A 23,607-nucleotide genomic window follows, 5' to 3' on the forward strand; every position below is an offset into this window, starting at 1 on the left:
TGTTTTGTAAAATTAGATGAAGTTGTGGAGGCTCTTTTGTTTACCCTCAGTTACAGATGTTACAAACAGACTGAGCGTTTCTGTGTGCCTGGGGCAACATTCAGACAGCAGCACACCAGGCTGAGGCTGACTGGAAGCTCATGGATGGCCTTGACCTCCACAGGGTCAAGTTCAGGTTTGAGCCCAGAGGAACAGACCGAAGGTGTTTCCTGAGGTGTGTCTGGCCTTGACAATCTGAACTCCGCTCTGCTCTCACAAACCAGAATCTCGGCGTGACGGCTCGTCAATCTTCACAAAGGCTTTGACATTTACAACAACTGTCTTCACGCGACGCGACACGGAGGAGACTCGCAAATCTGTTAGTGCTGCTTTGATAAATGGCTGGAGAAGAGAAAATGGCACAACAAAGCTGCCAAAAAGCAAATATCTCTTAATGCTGCCCAGGATATGCAGATCTCTTTTGTGGAGTTAAAGGGAAACCCTACAGCTGCTCAGACGGCTCTGATGACAGCGTGTGTACAGTGAAGTATTCCTTTACCAGACCGGACGACAGATTTAATGGTGTTTAAAAAACACGGATCGCATATCGATCAATGTTTTTGGTTTTGTGAAAAAAAAAATTCCCCTATTTCTGGAATTGTTTCTGATTGATTATTTACTTGACTGACTCTCTTATTGTTGTTTTTGTTTATTGTCATTGTTTTAAAAATATCTTTCACTGATTCTTGGCATTAAAAAAAATCTAGAAACAACTGGCAGACTTGGCGCAAAATGACACAACTTCTTCAAGCCAGTGTTACCATAGAGATCCACCATAAAAACAGTACAAACGCTTCAATTCTAGATTTCATCCGTGTGCAAGGACCAACAACCAACCACACGCCATGTGCCGTGTTGCTAGGTGTTGACATAAATGTCCACATTTTGAGCCAAAATCTGTCGTCCTGTCTGCCAATGATATACAGTATGTCTACACTGCAGCTTTGTAGGCAGCAAATGAAAGACAAAGCTAACGGAAAACCACTGAAGACAAAGAGAGAAAATGCAGTGACATCCCAGAATCCCTTCCAGCAACCTTGAACAGATTGTTAAGAACGGATGGTACTTGTTGATAGTTGTTGTTTTCACAGAGGCAGAGCCTGCGGTGTCCCGGAGAGCCTGATCAGACTCAGCCTGATCAGAGTCAGCCTGATCAGACTCAGCCTGATCAGACTCAGCCTGATCAGACTCAGCCTGATCAGACTCGGCCTGATGATTCTGCAGGCTGTGGACCAAACACACCCACAAGCTTCTAAAAGGAAATCTGCAGACTCCCAGCGTCATAATTATACATATAACCCGCCCACACGAAGCGTGGCTACCTGATGTGTGTGTGTGTGTGTGTGTGTGCGGGCGCTATCTGCTCTTCTACGGCTCTGTGTGCTAGAGAGAATACAGCATTGTATTCTGAGAAACCTGGCTTTTGTTATTCTTTATGAAAACAAAGAGGAAAAGAAGACGCCAACACAAACGACAACAAGAAGAACAACGGTTATTCAAAAAAACTGCTTCCATCGGGTACATCTAAAAATCTGGAAACGAGCCGTACTAAAAATCCTGATTTTTCCTTGTGTGTGTGTGTGTGTGTGTTTGTGTGTTTCTAACGTACAATCAGCTGCTTTGAAGTGGTCGGACCTGAGGTATAACTGACAACCAGATATGCAGCGTGACGGGAAAAGAAGAAGAAGAAGAAGAAGGAGGAGGAATCTCTCCAGAGAGAGGAGCATGGCATTCAGATACATTATGGTTCTTTCTTTCCTGGTAGCCCGCGGCATCGCGCACCACCCCCAAACCAAATGGCGCGCCACGCCGCGTCCACAGAGTGAGGTTACAGTAGTTGCTATTCGACTTTATGTCACGTTTTTGAGAGTCTTTCACTCAGAAAAACATCAAATTAAAACCAACCTGAAAAGCAAAAGAAAACTCGATTGGTTTACCTGAAGATGTGAAACAGCAAAATAAATACATATATGTTCATCAGTACAGTATATAGCTTTTTTTCATCATATAAAGGTACATTTTCCTGTGTGTGGGGTTTTTGGAATGCAGTGTCAAAGGTTTTGGATAGCTCTTTTTTCTTATACAAGACAGTAGATAAAGGAAGGTTAACTTGTCCACCTGTCCCCCGAATCTCCTCTGTAGCTCTCTGATTTCTCTGGCTGTGACAAATAAAAAAAGAAAAAAAAACAGAGATCTTTCCCCCTGTCAAGTTTCAACCTGGAGTCGCGTTTCACCTCAAAACACGCAAAAGAAAATCCCATAAAAAGTGAACAAAACGCGACGTTCTTCCTCCAGCCAGGCAGGGCGGGGCCGGCCCGACTCGGCGCCTCCAGGGTGAAACTGGACCACCCAATCCTGAAACGTTTTTGTTGACCCTTCCCTCCCTCATCGTCGACCCCCACCGGCGCTCGTTAGAGATTTCTACACGGTTTTGTTGTTTGCAAAAAATACCTGAAAAGAGGTAGGGTGGCAAATATTGGTCAGTCAGACACTTGAAGCATCTCCCTCCTCCCTATGCCAGAGAGGAGAGGAAAACAAAACAGTAAGAAAAGAAACAGCGAGGATTGTATATTTCCCAGAGTATCGGCTATCCCTTCGCCAGGCTCCCAGGTAAGGGATACGTAAAGGTACGAGGCACGGAAAGGAGTCATTATTCTGAGATTCTGAGGTATAGCACTTGGTCCCTGCTGGCCAAGTCGATATATAGTTTATATTTATACGTCTTTACATTACATTAAGTACAGGTAGTTAAATTGCGTCATTTTTCTTCCGACTGACAAATATTGCTGCCCATCCCGTTGGCTCGATCCTGAGACATTTACAGTACTGAAGGCTACTGCTGCACGCCTGCGTCAGAGAGCGGCCGCGTCCGACACAGGCAGCCCAAAGCAAAAACGGAAAAGCAAAATGACAGAAACAAACAGCAGTCGTTTCAAAATGAACTGACAGTGCCGATCGCCGTGCTGTTGTGTGAGGTTTGCGATATTTTTTCATTTCGGTTCACTACATTCATTAAGCGTGGATTTGTCTATATATATATATTTATGTATATAAATAGATATATATGGGTTCTCTGGAGCATATAATATACGTATGAGGTTTCTTTAAAAACAGCAGTGAGACTCAGTTGTGAGGAGGAGGAGGAGGAAGAGGAGTACTTTTTTGGACAGGAGGAGCCGTTAACCATATGACAACAAACAATCAACAGAACCAAAATCACACAAATACATTAAAGTAAATGGCATGCACCTCTGTGGATGAGATCAGGCTGATGAGGGGACGTCTCTCAATGATGTGGTGTTTGAAAAAGGGTCAAGTGATATAAGACAGTCAGTGGCGGTCAAAGTTGAAGTTGGTTGAGGAATGGCAGAGTTTTTTCTTTTCATAAATGACATAAAGAGATGGTTTAACCATCTCTGAGGGGCCTGCAGTCTAAGTGCTGTTGGAGTTTCTCCATGCAAACCTGTGCAGTCACACTAAGTGCCAATCAGTCTTTTTCTACATATATACTTGATTTATTTATTCTTTTTTTTTGTTGTTGCTGCACAAATGCATGCTTTGTGTGCGTTACAGGAAGGAGCACCAGGAGGGCCTCTCACATCTCAGGATCCTTTCACAAAATCTCCTTTCTTGCGGAACCAGGACCCATTCTGGTGTTGAACCGTTTTAGGAACGGCTGGGCAGAGCTTGCAAGACAGACACATCGCCGATTGGTCACACGTAAGCTCCGCCCCAGTCTAATCAGGACTCATTCTCATTCTTCTTGTGCACAAAGAGAGGCTGTGAGAAGTTCTACCTATTAATGTGAACGAGGAGATCCAGACAGACTTTGAGTCTTCCAAACAAAATTAAAAAGTGTTCCAATTATTATATACAAAAATAATTATTATATTATATATTACTCATAATGTCAGTGGTGCCTTACAACGTTTGCTAATTGTTGATGTTTTTCAGGTTTGTTTTGGGGGGAATTTGAGGGGGCTGCAGAAAGTATCTACACATAAAAATCGTACTCAAAGTCCTGTTTTATCTATGAGATCAATAGCCTCGTCACAAACTCCACCTGATGCACATCAAGAATCTTTTAGACACTTCAAATGCTCAGCATTGTCAAAGTGTTGGGACGCATTTTATGCATGTGCTGCAGCAGGGGTCTGGAGCCTCCAGCCAATACAGCCAATGGTGCTTCAAAGCTTTCCAATATCTCAGATTGTATGCAAAATGATTCAACTAATTTAATAGTGATTAAGGGATAAATTGGTAGATCGTCAGAATATCACACATATAAATAAATTAAAATCGCCTGATCAGCCAGAAACAAAAATGGTGCATGCCATTTTAACCCAAAGGAAAGCATCAAATCAAATAAATAAAAGGTCAAATACATTTCAACGGGAGTGAATCATCATCATCATCATCATTTCATGTGAACACAGAGGTACAATTCTCATGTTAAAAATCTCACAGACTGGGTGAGCACCAGGCAGTGTTAGGAGCGAAGAGCAACATTTACCACAGAGCCAAAAACATCACAACCAAAAAGCTTTTCTGCTCTCCAGCTTTTTTCGTTCCGCTCGAGTCCTCTGAGGGATTTTTCCCCTGGTGCTTCGGCAGCAAAAAGGAGGAAAAACGACAACACCACAAAAAACTCAAGCTGTCGACCAGCGTTTTAGTCCAGGAGGTAATCGAGAGGAGAAACTGAGTAGTTTGGGTCCGAGCTGCAGCTTTCTGAGTCTTCAGACACTAAAGCTTTTTTGTTTTTTTGTATTCCATCTCTCTGCCCTCCTCCCCTCCTATGCCGATAAGAAGAGCGACACCATATGCATAACCTCAGACAGCGTTCCTTCTCTCGCTTGTTTTTTCATGTGTTCTAGAAAAGTGCTATTTTAAAAGTTCACCGCCAGAACTTCTAACCCTAAAACCCACCTCAGTGGTTTTGTTTCTGTTCTTTGTCTTGATTCATTAGCAGGTCTATGGCTATGGCGCTGCCATATCTACTCTCACAGCCTCTCGTGGACGAAGCATCGCTGAGAGCTTTAGTGTTTTGTTCTCCCGTCTTTCAACTATAGGTCCCACTTCATGTGTCTCAGTCACCCTGAGTTTAAAATGAGGAGAAATGAAATCATCCAGACATGCGGATTGGCTTTTAAGTCATCAGTGTCATAATAATTTACAATATATTAAATCTGCCGTTCTTTCCCTCTATCGACTAGCCCTCCCCACTGCATAATGCCCCCCTCCCGCCCCCCAAATGCTATAAATGCACATTGTCCTACTAAACTGCTTTTAAAACTGTCTTTGAAGATTAAAAACACAGAAAAGGAGAAGTATTTTTACTCACTCGCTAAGCTGCTTCTGCTTAGTTTGATTGGAGAAGGAGAAAATATAAAATCAACAATATGTCGTCCTTAGCTGTGACCACCTAACAACCACCAGGTGGCGCTCGCTGAAGTCTAACATGGAAAATAGAGCAGCAGAGTTTCACATCCTGATCCCAGAAAGCCTTCAAGCTAGCGCACCGGCCTTCATTCAGAACGTCTGTAAGGCGACAAGCTCACTTTGGTCACCATTTGGAGGGCGACCTGAAGGTGGCTACAGCATTCCAGGATCAGCAGCGAGACACTGAAGGAGGTCCATGAGGTAGAATTCCACCTTGAAAACAGCCGATCCACCATCACATCGCCGCTCATCTCGCCCCTAAGAGGCTGACAGAGCTTCCAGGATCTGATCATGGATCGGCGTCTGCAGGCCGATTTGCACCTCTGACCCCTTGCAAAGTTGCGACTGGGCTTCAGAGACAGACCATAATAAGTGCATGATGCTAGGGCAACGATGCCGAGGTAACCTGGTCTGCAAGCACCAGACCCAAAGTGTAGTGCAAAAGAAAGCAAAACAAATCAAATGAAAAATAAAGATAGAGGAAAAGAGTCAGTAGTATCCACGAAACTCACAAACATGCATCCCTGAATGACTTTTGTGTGTCTTTTCTCGTTTCAAAACGGATGGACGGGTTAATGTTGCTTTCGTCCACACAGAGATTAGCAGAATTTCTAAGGAGGGAAGAAAAGGTTTGCAGTTAAAGCGTAATGGCTACCTGGCAATAAGAAGAATGGGTTTTTGATTTAGAACCCTGGTGAGAAATATCAATGGCATGTTCAAACCTTTACAGTTGGCTTCAAATGTAATAAACAGTTCACTTACCAATTCTCAGATAGTACTCCATGAGAGGGGCAAGGGGTTAAGGGACGCTTAATTTGTCAGTTTTCTAAAGAGTTAATTTTCAACCATACCCCTCGTTTTTCCCCCCCCCACAAATTGGAATGGTCCAAAGCCTGGACTGCATTCATAAGCAGCACCGGGTCAGTGAATGGAGTCCAGTAAGGGGAGGGGGGGAGGGGGGGGCGGGTTTTGGGCTGGGGATTATCAGCATGCTTAAGGAACTTTCATTAATTGTCATGTGACTCATGTCTTTTTGCTGCATTTGTTGAGCTCCTGGATATGAAAGCAGAACAAATGCTTGTATGGCGTCACTGAAGTTAAAAACCAGCCGATTAGTTGTTTCTCTCCGGTTTGTTTTAGGAATCCTCATATTATCCCTGCGTTTGTGCTCACCCAGATACTGCAAAGTAAATTGGCACAAATAAAGCCCCATCCGTTTTTATCAATTTAGTTTGACTGAGGTTTACACGTGTTTGTCCTTTAATCGATTGGTTTTCGGAACTGTCATCAATCTCTTCATCTCCACCTTAATCGTCCTTGAGCTCAGCAGCTGCCAGTGGCGGGCCTTCGTCTCGTGGAGTCGCGGTAGGCGTGTTCTCTGACTCCGCCGCAGAATCCTGGCCTCCTGCTTCCATCCTCATCATCAGCTTGACCTTCTTCTTTGGGGGGTTCTTTAGGGTTCCCAGGCGCTCCTTGACCTTGTACTCCAGGGTGCTGTGTGGGATCCCGTACATGTTCTGGGCCTTGGACACGCTCATCTTCCCGCTCATCACTACCGCTATGGCCTCCTCCAGGATTTCGCTGTTGTATTGGCGGTAGCGGCCCCTCTTCTTCCGGGGCTGCTTGGAGTTGGGGTCGCCTTCCACGTCAGAGGTGGAGTACGCTGGCCCAGAAGTGGAGTGGTCCATCTCAGAGCTCCAGTAATCAGCAGCCCCGTCCAGCAGGCCTCCAAGGCTTCCTCCCAGCCCTGCCCGGCGGTTCTGCTTGGGCAGGATGGCTCTCAGCTTGCGGCTCAGGGTGTTCTCCCCGTGTGCACCGCCCCCCACCCCCATGGCACCATAGTTGTACAGCTCCGAGGCATGAGAGTCCCAGGAGAGATCCATGCCCCGAACCTGGGGGATCTTTAGGTCGACAGGAGGGGAGTGGCCTTGGTCTCTCTTTCCCTCATGATGGTGGTGGTGGGTCTTGGACACCTGATTGTGGTGGTGAAGGGAACTCTTGGAGGAGAAGGCTCCATGGTGGTTGTGGTGGTGGTTCTCCAGGAATGCAGGCAGGTCTTTAAGATCGCTGAGGGCCCCACTCAGGGTTCCACTGGCATGCTTCAGCTTCATCAGGCTGTCCAGATGGGCCTTGCTCCCCCAAAAAGAAGAAGATCCCTTGTGGCCGAGCAGGGAGTGGGACTGCACATGATTGAGCAAGCCAGCTGACTCTAAATTGGCCAATGAGAGAGCAGCTGGCTGGCTCAGGAGGCGGTGCTTCTGACTGAGGAGCTCTTCCTTGATTCGCAGCGAACGGGCCAAAGGGGGTTTAAGGGAATTGGAGTTGACGTAGTTGTCCCTCAGCCCGTCCTGCAAGCTTCTCGGCAGCTGGCAGTCCTCCTCATCGACCTCTGAAAAGGCGTTGTCCAGTCGTGGGGGACGCCTGTTTGGAGAAAATAAGGAAATGAATCTAGGGACTAAGGTTTCTTACTTACTGGTACTTCTGGTACTTTGTGACCGCCTATCATTGATGATTGGTTACAAAGAAAACTATAGACATTCAGGTGACATTTACATTTGTCTCCTACTTTAAATGTTTGTGTTTTCTATTCTTTTTTTTGTTTTCTTTGTTTCATTCTGTCTATTTTTCTCATTTAACACATTTTAGTCCCTTCTTAGTCTTAGAGAATATTTAATTAATGTACAGTATATCATTTCCATTCGTCTTCGATTTGCTGATCTCATTTGTTTGCACCAAGTCCGTTTGCTGTTGTTAAGAATTCTTTACATGTCATAAGTAAATAGAATTCATCATAAATAATGATATTATACTAATAATTAATAATACATAATAATTAGTTTATTATATATATATATATATATGTATAAATATATATGTATATATGTATGTATATATATATGTATATATAATGTATATAGCTATAACTCAAAACAATCTCAATACTATTATATGTTGTTCTCTTATTAAATTCTTATAACAATTCTTATTATAATTAAATTAAAGTATTAAATAAATACAGAAAATTTGAAAATCATTAGATTGACCAAGAGGTTTAATTGAGCACAATGTAAACCCGTCTCAGCACAGCCGGGCTTTCCACTCCGCTTGTCAAGACTTCTTCTGTTTGCTCAATATCAACAGATAAATCTTTGCTGTGTTAACTTTGAAGTCTGCTGTTGGAGCATTGATGCTTCTGATTTGTTATGCAAAGAGTAAAGATACAGGAAGAGTGAGTAAGTGTGTGTGTGTGTGTGTGTGTGTGTGGTAGCAATGTCTAAAAAGCTAATCAATAATGTATCGACAGTAAGAGATGTAAGAGGCTTGAATGTAACATGAGATGCAATTAGCATGGTATTACCATCACTGTATTATGCTGTAACTGTTGGAAAAACCAGTCGCTGTGTTTCTGTTGCCATTTATATAGAAATATATATTATATATATATATATACAAATGACACAGTAATAATTTGGAAAAGGCCACACATTACACTGTTCTGGGAGGAAATCATCAAAAACCATTTTACAGTCACTCCAACACTGGAAACACAATGCTAGCTGTACCCCAGAAACAAAACACTGAAGTTATCCACTCATTTGCAAAATCCCTTTCCATTTCCATTTTGCTTATTAAATCTTTGTATTAATTCAGCTCGTTAAAAACGCCACCTCAGGCAAGTGTAAACAATTTTGTGAGTGTTTCCGTTACATATTTTTCAATTTTCAATTTAAAATGGACAAAACTAAATTCAGAGGCCTGACCTAAAGCTTTTACATGCAGACTATATTGGGGGCCTTAGACGTACTAAGCACTGTGTCGAGGCCTTGGTTCATTCCTACCTTACTGCTACACATCCACCTGGTGTCCGGCTGCTATGTGGTGTTACTGTTAGTTACTCTATTGTGAATTCATTCATATTAGTCAGTTTGTACAATAAAACACAAAAAGTGTTTTTCAAACATGTAATCACAAATAACACATGTAGTTCATTTGTACCAAAGGTGTAAAAGCCACATTACTGATGTAATGACATTCAATTAAAATTCATAATTCATCTTCAAATGAAGAATTTTAAGATGATTTCAATTATTTCACAATTTTCTAGTTTTCACCGAAATATCAAACCATCTTTTGCAGTCCTTGTGTTTGGACATCAGTAATACAGAATAGTATCAGTCATACATCATTTTAAAAACAAACCTGACTGAAAAGCCAAATTGGAACCAAGTGGACTTTAGACTCCAGAGGGTTAAACATTAAGTGCTTCCACTTGAACTCCCGCAGCCGCTGCTCCTACTGCTGAGTAACTATAGCAACAGTGAAAAGGCTCTTTAAAAAATTGGTCTATTTGGTTCATAATGACAGAAAACGGGTTGTCAAGTCAACAAACAGCGCAGGGCAGCAGAAACTTGAGGGAGCTATGGTCTCTATCCATTGCAGCCTGACTGTATTGTGCTGAGCTGCAGAGCGACGTGGGAGTCCTCAGCGGGGGGCTTTACACAGATTATCACAGTGGGCGGTCGCGGGTACATCGAAAACAATACGGGGTTAACGAGAAGCTTTGGAGTCTACACGGTGGAAGACGGCATTCTGTCAGAGAAAGCCTTCAGACATCAGGGACACTCCACCAGACGGTAACGCCAGATCTGACGATTCAACTTCTTCTTACATTTGCGAAAGTAATAGCAGGCAAATGTTCACAACGGAGGAACACGAGGAGAGCAAACTGCAAACTGCCTTCCCTAGCTGATATTTACAACTACTACTGAGCAGAGAACACACTGATCTACTCAACTCTGAATCGCTGCATCACTCCTGTGCACACTGAGGGGAAATACTTCACATCCACCACATGCTTCCTCTGACCATGTTTGCTGGAGTGAAACACTGCCGTCCTGCTGCTCCATCACCGCAGTGTGATGAATCGGATAGAGATCCATGACAACATACAGAGGGTTCAGGGTCAAAGGTCAGCGTTACTATAGGATAGAGATCCACGAGAACATACAGAGGGTTCAGGGTCAAAGGTCAGCCTTACTATAGGCTAGAGATCCACGAGAACATACAGAGGGTTCAGGGTCAAAGTTACTATAGGCTAGAGATCCACGAGAACATACAGAGGGTTCAGGGTCAAAGGTCAGAGTTCCTATAGGATAGAGATCCGTGACATCATACAGAGGTTCAGGGTTCATTAATGCCCATTTTATTTGTTGTTTGCGAGCTCATGCTGATCACCTCTTGTGTTGGATGTGTGCATGCATCACCTTCTACGTATGAGGGCGGGGTCACATCCAGGTCGCTTACGAACATGAATGGGAACTTTCAGGAGAAGTTCAAGTCTGACTTAAGAATTGAGGAGCCAGGGTGACAGACTCAATCAGCCCGGCCCTCATCGGTGATCCATCAGGACCAGCGACGGAGGCAGGATCCGGGGTGATGAGCTCTTCATCACTTTGTGTCTTTGCATCTTGAGTGTGTGAGCTTTACTGCACGGGGCCGTAAGAATCAGGCAGGTTTGGCAGCGACGGCGAGCTCAGTTTGCAGGGCCCGCAACCGTCCAGCGCGTCCCGCTCTCATCAATGGTGCAGCTGCGTATCGAACCCGGGACCTAATCCATCTTTGACCTACTGATCAAACGCATTCCTGGAAATGTCTCATCGATGATCGGTTCTGCCCTCTTGAAGCAGGTATCAAGTATGATTTCAGCTGATTCAAACATGACTACAAGGCAGAGAACACACTCATCAATAAATGATTGCGTTGCAACGATCGGGTTCATCAATAACGTGAGAGAGGCGGGCCAAGGCCCCACCGTATCTACACTGCCGATGAACTCTCACTCTGGGGGAGTGGATGAAGGTGTGGTCTGAATTATAAATACCTGCGCCTGAGTACGTCTGCATAGCACCCGTATTGATCAGCCGCACGAAACCTATAAGCACAGGATGAAAGGTGGGAGGCGTTGGCAGGGTGAGGCGAGGACGAACGCAGGGGTGATCGACGCCTGAGCCGCACAAAACACAGAGAATCCACGTGAGGGCGCGGCCCTTCCAAGACCCGCTGACCTTCCCTTAACTGTCTCCACCAGGTCGATTCTACTCGAGTCAAAGCTCCTACTGTTTTATGAAATAGGATTTAAATAATGTTGCTGTGGGTAAATGGAGTGTAAGTGGCTCCTCCTCCTCTCTAACAACAATGTGAAACGATCAAACCTTCTGAATACTGCAGGACTCTCCGCAGGTAAAACGGTTGTTGCATGACAACTCACCTCGACTCCTCCCCTATGACACCTGATGTCATGTCATGTCCCGTTAGCTGCTAGCCTACAGCTTCAGTCTCAATGAAATGAAAGCTACAGCGTTGAAAGGAACACGACGGCGTCACTAACAGAGGCCCGGACGGACTGAGTGTGTTGCGTTACCCTTTGACCCCAGGCGAGGCGGAGAAGCCGGGGAAGGTTTTAAGCAGTGCACTGCCTGGGCTGTGGGTCTTCTTGGTGGAGAGGTCCAGGACGCCATCTGAGGATAGAACACACACATGAGACTGAACTAAACACAACTGGGTTGGGGTCTCTGTCTGTCTGTCTGTCTGTCTGTCTGTCTCTCTGTCTGTCTCTCTCTCTCTCTCTCTGTCGCTCTCTCTCTCCGTCTCTCTCTCTCTCTGTCTCTCTCTCTCTCTCTGTCTCTCTCTCTTTTGCTCTGTCTCTTCTCTCCGTCTCTCTCTCTCTCTCTCTCTCTCCGTTTCTCTCTCTCTCTCTCTCTCCGTTTCTCTCTCTCTCTCTGTCTCTGTCTCTCTCTGTCTCTATCTCTCTTTCTCTCTCTCTCTCTCTCTCCATCTCTCTCTCTCTGTCTCTATCTCTCTATCTTTCTATCTCTCTTTCTCTCTGTCTCTTTCTCTCCATCTCTCTCCCTCTCTCTCTCTCTCTCTCCGTCTCTCTCTCTCTCTCCGTTTCTCTGTCTGTCTCTCCGTTTCTCTGTCTCTGTCTCTGTCTCTCTCTCTCTCTCTCTCTCTCTCTCTCTCTCTCTCTCAGTGTGTTTTGTATAATCCCTAAAGTGCAGCTGACCTTTTGACCCCTTTAACCCGCACAGCCGTGCACACAGGCACAGACCTCGTTACGTCGGACTAATCTTCAGGGGCTTTTTGTCATTTAATCTTACGAAAAAACGGACATGAGGTGATATTAAAATGACGACAGCGCTGAGGTCAGAGGTCACAGAAACGTGAGGGACAGGAAAACTGTTTTTTATACGTGCACATGCAAATACGCACATCAGAAGATAAGCAAGCATGACATACTGCACATAACCCCTTACACAAGCGGGGTCACTCTGTGAGCCAACCTGTGTGTTAATTAACACACACTTCTCTGTTAACACACTTGTTGGAGGTAGTTACATGAACTCCTCAGCCTCCAGAAGAAATCAGAAATCATTCCAATGAACAAGAATGAGAAAACGGAAGGCGGTATGTGTGTGTGTGTGTGTGTGTGTGTGTGTGTGTGTGTGTGTGTGTGTGTGTGTGCAACGCCGCAGTGTGATACATCCGACCTCGACCGTCTGACTTGCTCCTTTTCCAAAAGCCCTGGCAGGAAGGTTGAGGGTTAAGCTTGTCATCAAGGAGCGGGGCAGGGTGGGTTTGGGTTTGTAAACTCTCCTTCATCAATCATAAAAACATTCACTCTACCAAAGGGGAGGGGTTCTGTCGCCCCAATATAAGCAAGGACAACACACTTTCAGTTCCTCTTCTCTCCTCATGGTGTGAACATGAACAGAGAGTGTGTGGGAGAAGTTAGAACCCCACCCGCCTTCACAACACATTGGTTTGTGTTTGTGCATATGCGTGTGTGTGTGTGTGTGTGTGAGTGTGCACTCACCCTGCTGGCTGGGCTCTGGGTCAGCGTGGTTCCTTTTGACGGTGAGGTCCAGCGGGCCGTCCTGGTCGACCATGAGCAGCTTGCTGAGGACGGGGTTCTGTGCAGAGGCAGCAGCACCTCCTCCGTTACTGGCTCCTGTACCGTTGCTGGCAGCAGCGGTGGTGGGGCTGAGGCCCGGGGATGGCGAGGAGGAGGCAGACGAGGGAGGGGAACTCGCCGTGGGCGGAGGCCCCGGCGGAGAGTCGGGGGCCAGAGCCAGAGACGCCGCTCTCGGCAGGCTTTGGTCCTTCATGGTGCCGTTGGGCAGGGGCGGGTCGTCCTGAGTAGTTTTTGAGGTATATTCAGCAGCGAACTGGCGGATCATTCGCTGCATGATCTCACGAGCCACTAGAGGAATGTGAGGGTCTGAGAAACTTGGGAGGTCTGGGGGGGAAACAGAAGAGAGATAGAAATGCGTCTGAGTCACCACGGCAACTGTTGTATTCATCTGGCTTCATTATAAAAATGTAATCCTGATGTAATAATCCAAAATCAACCAGAAGCAGCTGTAATCCCTCATTAGATCTGTTTCACTTGAAATATGAATACAAAATTCATCAAATATGTTGAGTTTGATTATTATATATGTGTATGGCACACACACACACACACACACACACACACACCAGCAGTAAAGAGATGAGAAGCCTGGAATACCCATCGCCCCCTGCTGTGACAAAACAAACCCGCTGCTCACTGATCTCATTGGTTGAACCGCAAACAAGCAAAACAGCCGACGACAACAACGTTCATTTTCCATGCATTAATCTGGAAATGTCCCAAATACATTTCAGCCAGTCTGCAGTATTTATCTCTCTAAACCAGCATGGATGGATGGATGGAAACCTAAGTCCTCCAAAAATGTAATCCTGATGCTATGCTGGAATAATCCAAAAATGGCGTTTCTATAAATGTATGGACAGACAGCACTTAATCCCGCCTGCAGAGCAACATTAAGGCCCGTAATGTGAGTGAACAGCAGGTCAGCGCCGCCGCCTCCTAGCCCAGCCACACTGCGTCTGCTTCCCAGGTTTCTCTCATATTCCATCTCAGTGACAGTGGAGGGCTCACACAACGCAGACTCACATTCAATCTCCTTACTGTCATTCAACTTACAATGCTTTAATGTGCAAAAACAACAAACATGTTAATCCACCACTACTTTGCCTTAGTGGTGCACTGCAATACTCACTGAGTGAAAACAGGACATACCAAATCCTGCGGCCTTGACATTGTTAACATGAGGCGCTGGAAGCAGAAGACGCCGCCTTTAATTCACCCTGATGCTGAGATTCAGACAGACAGACAGACGCTCTGACACCGGCGAGTGCAAGATTGTAAAAAAAAAGTGTTTTAATGAGCACAAACATTTGGCAAAATCGCCTAAATCCCAGAACGGCGATCATGTGAGTCCGACCGCACTTAGACAGAAGACACATAATGAAGTCATCACAACGACAAAGCCTGGGTCATCTTATTAAGACTGGCAGGATGTGAGGGTTTTCCATCATAACGACATCAGGACCTGTTTTGAAGCGACTGTACTACCACAGGAGCTCAGCACACACAACTACTGACACACAACTACTGACACACAACTACTGACACACAAGATTTAAGATTTAAGATACTTTTATTGTCATATTACATGCAATTCCCAATCAAATCACACTACTGACACACAACTACTGACACACAACTACTGACACACAACTACTGACACACAACTACTGACACACAACGTCTTCCTGTAGCTGCAATCCAGCAGTCTTCTAAAAATACCTGAAAACATGGATGCACACATGTATCCATGGCCTAAGTGTGTGCGCTGTGTGTGCGCTGTGTTTGCTGGGAGAAGGTGTGATTGTGTTACAGCGGTGCAAAGGTACAGCAGGGCTCCCGTTAGAACAAAGCAAAGCCATCTGGCAGGCGGGACAAACATTTCCTCACAGCGCTGAGGAACTCTGCTGTCCGCCCTCAGAGGGGAGACTTCCTGAGGCAAGCACGCAAACACACATGTGCTAGTGTGTGTCTGAGCGCGTTTGTGTGGTTTTATAACAGTGCCTTCATTTGTTGTGTGTACGAGTGTATCCTGCATTCTTGTGTGTGATAGCTGATGTTTCTTGTTGCGCGCAAGCTGAATGCATGGTGAGAGTTTAGCAACTGCAGAAGTGATCACCTCACTGTGTGTGTGTGTGTGTGTGTGTGTGTGTTCATGTGTCTATTTATAGCCGCTCTGCTTGTGTGAGGGAAACCAGATTGATTAGGGCCAAGCATTGATTATTGAACAGGACATCTGCTTCCTCCCTTCCATCATCTATGTAAAAACAAACAAACATAAACATACAAACTAACGTCTGCCGGTCTCAGCGCTTTGTTTTGGCAGAAAATCCAAGACTTTTCCAAGATTTACACAAACCTAGACACTCTTAAGTCCAATCTAGGTGTTCAGCTTTCCATCCTCAGCTTTAACACGTTCCTCAGGTTCCCTCCATGAACCAGAGAAGTCACTGTGCTGTAACTTATAGATTTATTTGTCATATATTTGTTTAGCAAAACGATCAGCATGCAGTTACTGAACTATTTGAGAATTAGAGAATTCAACAAGACCTCAGATCCTTTGAAAGGTAATACTGATAATGTTCACTCTGATCTCGTTGACTCAAAAAGGAAATGATGTTCTTCACAGATCTGGCATTGGGCGATACAGAGACATTTGATTTGACTCTCTGGGGTCTTTTGATGAAGTCTCATTGTCTCGTACAGATGTTTGACTCGTCGGAGGTTTCATCCATCTGTCCTTACTGTACACATTGCAATTACACTTGGTAAACTTGGTGAGTTGTGACAGAGAGCACCATCGGGTCGATCTGATGGCACTTAAGCAGCCGCTGAGGGCCGGGGGACCACGTGGAAGTTTGGTCATTTCAAAAGAGATTTCAATGGCGTTTTCTCTTAAATGTAGTACTTTGTTGCTGACGCACTCGTGTACGTAGTGTGATATGTGTTTTCTAATTTATTTATTTTTGTTTGCATAGTTGTCTTGTTGTCTTTTGTCTTACGTGTTTTATATCACACCAATAACTGTTAATTGTGGTCTCCTGCTACAAACTTTCATGCCTTTGACTCTACTTGATACTGATGCCTTTTATCAGCACGTTCAGTCTGCAGTGCTCCTAAAAATCCCTCTTACATCCTCCCAGCTTTTCTCCACCTCATCTGATAAGCCCCTCACTCACACACTCGAATCAGGAACTGTGTTTTATGGGAATGCAAAGGAAAAGTCATTATGGATGACACTCTGGAATGAGAGCGCCGATGATGAATTTGTGACGATGATACCCTTAGTTTGTTGAGGACAAGGGGGGTCCCCAGACTCCAGGCTCCAGACTCCAGACTCCAGAGACTTAAGAGGGAGTTTCTGTCCAGCGGATGAAATACTTTGTCAAATCAAAGGAGCCAACCGCCTAATTCTAGTTGTAGTTAGTTCTCTCTAGTATACAGAGTGTGTGTGTGTGTGTGTGTGTTTGTGTGTGTGTGTGTGTGTGTGTGTGTGTGTGTGTGTGTGTGTGTGTGTGTGTGTGTGTGTGTGTGTGTGTGTGTGTGTGTGTGTGTGTGTGTGTGTGTGTGTGTGTGTGTGTGTGTGTGTCCTACCTTTTCTGTGGAACACAGCATTGAGGAAGTCTTGGGCCTGTCTCTCCAGCCGGCTGATCCGAGACAGCTCCTGTTTGAAGTCTTCACACTCCGACAGCGCCTGGCTGCCAGCACAGTTCTCTACACTGTGCTCCTACACACACACACACACACACACACACACACGCACACACACACACACAGTTTCAGAAATTTTTCCTCACACGTTTTCCACGATCCTCCTGATTTTTACCAACATTTCATGATTGCACAGATCGAGCTTCACACATTTCCTGATTGGCTAAAAACTGAATTCAAACCAAATTTTCAGAGAGATCAAGTGCAGAGAGACAGAGAGGGGGGGGGGGGAGAGAGAAAGAGAGAGAGAGAGGGGGGGAGAGGGGGAGAGAGAGACAGAGAGAGGGGGGGAAAGAGGAGGGGGGAGAGAGAGAGAGAGAGGAGGGGGGAGAGAGAGAGAGAGAGATGTGTACATGATATGTGTATCTTGTAGACAGGTGGGTGACCTCTGGGGTCAGACTGGGGTCAAGTCCACATACAAGTGAAGGACGCACCCCCATTGTGTCCCTCCTTTGTTCAGACACTCAGATCATTACACCACCAAAATATAGAAGGGGAGGGAGAGGAGCCCCAACAACCCCACCCACCCACTCACACACTCACCCACTCACCCACCCACTCACACACTCACCCACTCACCCACCCACTCACACACTCACCCACTCACACACACACTCACCTACTCACCCACTCACACACACACTCACCCGCTCACAAACTCACACACACACTCACCCACTCACACATCCGCCCACAAACTCACACACACACTCACCCGCTCACACACACACTCACCCACTCACACACTCACCCACTCACACACTCACACACACACACTCACACTCACCCACTCACACACACACTCACCCACTCACCCACCCACTCACACACTCACCCGCTCACACACACACTCACCCACTCACACACACACTCACCCACCCAACCGCTCACAAACTCACACACACACTCACCCGCTCACACACACACTCACCCGCTCACACACTCACACACACACACTCACCCACTCACACACTCACCCACTCACACACACTCACCCGCTCACAGACTCACACACACACACTCACCCACTCACACTCACACACTCACCCACTCACACACACACTCACCCGCTCACACACTCACACACACACACTCACACACTCACCCACTCACACACACACTCACCCGCTCACACACTCACACACACCCACTCACCCACTCACACACTCACTCACACACTCACCCACTCACACACACACTCACCTGCTCACACACTCACACACACACACTCACACACTCACCCACTCACACACACACTCACACACTCACACACTCACTCACCCACTCACCCACACACACACTCACACACTCACCCACTCACACACACACTCACCCACTCACACACACACTCACCCACTCACACACACACTCACACACTCACCCACTCACCCACTCACACACACACTCACACACTCACCCGCTCACACACTCACACTCACCCACTCACACACACACTCACACACACACACTCACCCACCCAACCGCTCACAAACTCACACACACACTCACACACTCACACACACACTCACACACTCACACACTCACTCACCCGCTCACACACTCACCCGCTCACACACTCACACACACACTCACACACTCACACACTCACTCACCCACTCACACACTCACCCACTCACACACACACTCACCCGCTCACAAACTCACACTCACCCACTCACACACTCACACACACACTCACACACTCACCCGCTCACCCACTCACAGACACACTCACACACGCCCAGGAGAGCAGGAAGGCGAGGTGAGCAGCAGATGCGCTCGGCTGCTTCAGCTCACTAAGCATTCATATTTATGAGCCCTTGTTTAGTTTATCATCTCATGCAACATTGATACTTTGTTATGAGTCTGGTATGAGAACAGATACGGCTTCTTGTCTAACACCTATGAAACATGCAGGAGGACAAAAGTGATTTGGAGCCTTCTGATTGGTCAATTATAGGCCAGGAGGTTGTGTGTGTGTGTGTGTGTGTGTGTGTGTGCGTGTTCATGCCGAGCTGAACAGAGGTGTGTGTGTAAATGTGTGTGAAAAAATAAATGAAATAAATAAATAAAAAATAATTGTGTGATGAGCGTCCTGATGATGTCATTATTATTCTGACCAGATGAGTTTTTTAACCAATCAGAATGCAGAGAGGCAGTGTGGGCCCACATACACACACACACACATTTTAGGTAACGCCCATGGTAGCTAAACATGAGGACATTTATGTAAAGAAAGAAGAGGAGGAGGAGGAGGAGGAAGAGCAGGAGAAATGAAAAAGTATCCCTCTTATCTGGGCGGGCAGAAAGACAAAGATAGAAACAGACCCACAGACATAAAGAGACTTAAAGAGACAGAAAGCAAGTTTGTCTCACCTTGACTTTCTCGCGTCTCAGGCAGCAGAAGAGACAGTTTTCATCAAAGGACCAGTCTGACACTTCCTCAGGCTCGCAGTCTGGATTAGAGACAGAGAGAGCAAAGGGTTAACTGTAAAATCCAACTCCCACAATCCCTCAGTGTCTGCCAGCTCCACGCACAGTCTGGCAATAGATGGATTTTAGGCCAAAGGATGGAAAGATCAAGTAGACAACCATGAGGAGGAATGAAAGTGGTAGAGAGGAACAACAACACACTGAAGCCAGAGCTGGGACCGGTCCAGGTGGATGGGCGGCTAGCACTCCGTGTTATTCATCAGATTTACTTTTACAATTTCTGACTGGCTTTTTTCCACGGCGATGTAGCAGCACACAAGCAAGGAACAGAGGCACAGAGGACCAGACCGCCTGTCAATCACAACATCTGCTCTTGGTTGTGTTGATGGTCCATCACAGGACGAGGAGCGGAGCCACAGCATCCAGCAGCACAGGCCATCATCAGGTGGAAACCTGAGGCTGCTGGGTTTGTATTGACTCTGCTTACACACTAAAGGAAACTAGAAACATGCATGCCCAGAGATTCTACTACAGTAAGTTGTAGTTGTTGGGTTTTATTTGCAAATAGACGTGATCACAATACACCTGCAACTACCACAACATGCTCCTTTAGAGCCTCTAGTCAACATGCAGTGACAGCTCAGGGCCTTTTAATTATAACAATTATAAATCATTTAATTAGTGCGTTTAAGAACTTTATCATCTTGGTTCACTGCAAATGATTAACCGCAACTGTGATTGACAGGTGAGTTCAAACTCATAGCGTGTACTGCCTGAAGACCACAAAGGCACGCTTCTGCATGTGTGTGTGTGTGTGTGTGTGTGTGTGTGTGTGTGTAAGCATATGAGCCTGTGTTTGCAGTGTATCTGTACCCGGAAGCCTCATCTGCAAAGATCCAATTACTCCATTCAAAGCATGTGCGCTTTCAGAAACACATTCAGTGGGAGTTTGTTTGTTGGTCTCCTGGTGGTTCACTCAGCAGCACCGTGCAGCTGGAGCACCACAGCTTTCACCTCTACAACCTTCTTCTCTCTCCTGTACTGATGTGAAACACAAGGAGAAGAAGGAGAAGAAGCATCACTTACTCACTTACTTTCTGCTCATGTTTATTTTTGTAAAGTGTTTAAAAGTTGGCTTGATTTGAAACTAAAGGCTGGACGAGAGCGAGAGAGCGAGAGACAGAGAGAGACAGAGAGAGACAGAGAGAGAGGTCGTGTACAGGCTCTACACAGAGAGAGAGAGAGAGAGAGAGAGAGAGAGAGAGAGAGAGGAGAGAGAGAGAGAGAGAGAGAGAGAGAGGTCCTGTACAGGCTATACACAGTGAGAGAGAGAGAGAGAGAGAGAGAGAGAGAGAGAGAGAGAGAGAGAGAGAGGTCCTGCTCTACACAGAGCCTGGAGCTTTCAAATGTTCATGTGTTTCTGACCAATATAACACCTCTTGAGCAGAGAGAGAGAGAAAACAAAGGGCGATGCTGTCGACTTGGTTACAGCTGGCCTGTTGCCATGGCACTATACTTCTTTAAAACCGCCAGTCTGTACTGGGGGGAGGGGGGGGGGGCAATATGGAAAAAGATCGACTGCATTTCAGGGAGAGAGAGAGAGGGGGGGGGAGAGAGAGAGAGACAGAGAGAGAGGGCGAGAGAGAGAGAGGGAGAGAGAGAGAGAGAGAGAGAGGGAGAGAGAGAGACAGAGAGAGAGAGAGAGAGGGGAGAGAGAGAGAGAGGGAGAGAGAGGGAGAGAGAGAGAAAAGAGAAAGAGAGAGCGAGAGGGAGAGAGAGAGAGAGAGAGAGAGAGAGAGAGAGAGAGAAGAAGCTGAAGAACAGAATCAATAGTCTAATAGATGAAACGGTACATTCATGTGTGATAATGGAACCAAATGTTGCCTTCCTGAGCTTAAAACATCCTGGAATCATTCAGGCTCAGTTCAGATGTGACCTCACTGTCTGGATTCTGACGTCTGATGACTCCTGGGTCTCTGGACTCCACCTGCACGGTGATCTGACCCGGGTGGCCGTGTCGTTGTTGTTGGGACACGACTCAAACCCTCTGAGGACCATGATGTTCCTCCATTTATGAAATGACCCATAACACAGATTCTGCAGATGAACATCATCTGTTCTCAGGACACACCCCCCACAGAGGAGCCGCCTGGTCACCCCCATGTTTGTCTCTGTGATCCTCTTCCCTCACCACTTTGTTCATTCAACACGAACAGGCAAACGTTAGCTAGCTCTCCAGATTGATCTGAAATGAAGTAAAGTAGCGCTCCTGTATCGTGATGGTATAGCAGACGAGTGTTTCTCTACTTCCTGGCTCAGTGGTTCTTCAGGTGCTGCCTGTAGGGGGCAGTCATGGTGCCACACCCGGGGGACCGCTCCAGCTCTACAAGCTAGCGCCTTGTTCAAGGTCAAAGGGCAGCAGGATTCAAGCCCTCAACCTTGTTGTTCTGAGGCAACAGTGCTGAACACCAAGCGTCAGGATGACTCCTGTGTGTCTGTGTGTACTTGTGTGTTTCCCTCTCTCCTCTCTCTCCCATGAAAAGGTCAAAGGTGAGCTGTGCTTGAACCCTGTGGTTGAGCCACTTACACCTTCCCTGGGGGGCACGGCAATTAGTTGTAATCACATCGTTAACATGACCCCCACCCTCACACTCCAGTGGTGTGTGCGCCTGTGTGTGTGTGTGTGATCTATGTCATCCATTAAAATCCTATACAGTATGCAGGCATCATGAACACAGCGTTCAACTGCTATTCTATATTAGTGCCTAGGCAATATCAAGCTGCAGGTAACCATAGCAACAGCATGTGCGCTTCATCCTGCCTTCCCAGTTAGCCCTTGCTGGTGAAAGTCGCCTAACCTTGGGTTGAAGTGACAACAAACCAGCCTTATGAAAGCATGATAGGTGAACGCAGCCCATCTATTTTTGTCCCCGCCTTCATCCTCTTCGTTCTTTCATTGTTTGTTGTTCAGCGGTCGTAAACACTCTCGGGATCGCAGGGCGACATTTACATGGACCGGCTCACTGTGGATGTTCCTCTGTAAGTTGTCTCATTGTGTAGATGTTTGTGGTTCCTCTTCCAGCTCCAAGTTCAAGCTTTGATGGTAAAAAAGCGAAGACGCATCAAATAAAAGTGACATCAACTGGGGAGGTTTATGATGTAGCTGCTTCCCCGTGTGTCATACTTTCACGCCATATGACCACAGAGCTCAGTGAAGACCCATGTAGTACCTCTTTGCATGCAACACCACAATATTGAGCCTTGTGGAGTAAATGGGTGCGGTGCCACACTGGTATGCTGAGAAGAGCAAAAGTCCAAACAAAAACATCAAAGGGAACTAAAAACTTAAAAAAATGCTTTCTTGTCATTTTTAACATTTTGACAAGCAGAAAACTGTAAATGTCCTGGTTTCACAGCTTTTCATTGGTCCTCTTCATGTTGTGTAAGTGAGGACTGTCTGAACACACACACACACGCACACACACACACACGCATGCTAAATATGACACAGTCCACAAAATCTACACCAGATAATACAAATGTAGCAAACATGGCAAAATAATGTGTGTGTGTGTGCGCGCATATTGAAGCTTCACTGTCAGACCACTGTGTGCCTGTGTGTGTGTGTGTGTGTGTGTGCCTGTGTGTGTGTGTGTGCCTGTGTGTGTGTGTGTAATGCGTGAGTGAAAATGACGTTGACAAGCCTGAAATATTCTAAAAATGCCTTAAGTTGGTGGGGGAGGGGTCACATGACTGCAGGACGCCATGTTGACCTCGTTTCTGGATGTGAGGAGAAGCAGAGGAGGTGGGAACGCTCGTCCACTTCCTGCTCATACTTTTTTCTCTCATATTTAGGATATTAATGCACAAACCTCTGATAGACCTCTGCTGTATGAGTTTACAGGACTAACTAAACCATATTCCAGTAAATACTCATGGTTACATCACTGCGTACAGAGAGAAGCAACGGGTCCTGATGGCCTCACCGCGTAAACACAGGCTGCAGTCTGACG

At 46.1% G+C, this 23,607-nt stretch overlaps 1 protein-coding gene across 2 annotated transcripts in view; it reads right to left on the reverse strand.

Annotated features, from left to right (window-relative positions):
* Positions 1-3,581: 3,581 nt before the first annotated feature.
* Positions 3,582-23,607, reverse strand: part of lcor (ligand dependent nuclear receptor corepressor) — a 46,168-nt gene continuing 26,142 nt past the window's right edge. The window contains exons 3-8 of one of the 2 annotated variants that reach the window (XR_012961705.1): positions 19,538-19,617; positions 17,045-17,177; positions 13,352-13,774; positions 11,900-11,996; positions 6,241-7,899; positions 3,582-6,089 (exon numbers count right to left, since the gene is read on the reverse strand). Coding sequence is in view for 1 of the 2 variants with exons in the window: in XM_076146831.1 (XP_076002946.1) it covers positions 6,786-7,899; positions 11,900-11,996; positions 13,352-13,774; positions 17,045-17,177; positions 19,538-19,617 (1,847 nt within the window). In the remaining variant the exon portion in view is untranslated. Of the gene's footprint in view, positions 7,900-11,899; positions 11,997-13,351; positions 13,775-17,044; positions 17,178-19,537; positions 19,618-23,607 lie in introns of both variants that reach the window. The other variant, XM_076146831.1, reaches the window with a different exon arrangement.

This window comes from Genypterus blacodes, unplaced genomic scaffold (genome assembly GCF_046128005.1).
Source record: "Genypterus blacodes isolate CSIRO-AG114 ecotype Tasmania unplaced genomic scaffold, CSIRO-AGI_Gbla_v1 ptg000035l_1, whole genome shotgun sequence".
Classification (NCBI taxonomy): Eukaryota; Metazoa; Chordata; class Actinopteri; order Ophidiiformes; family Ophidiidae; genus Genypterus; species Genypterus blacodes.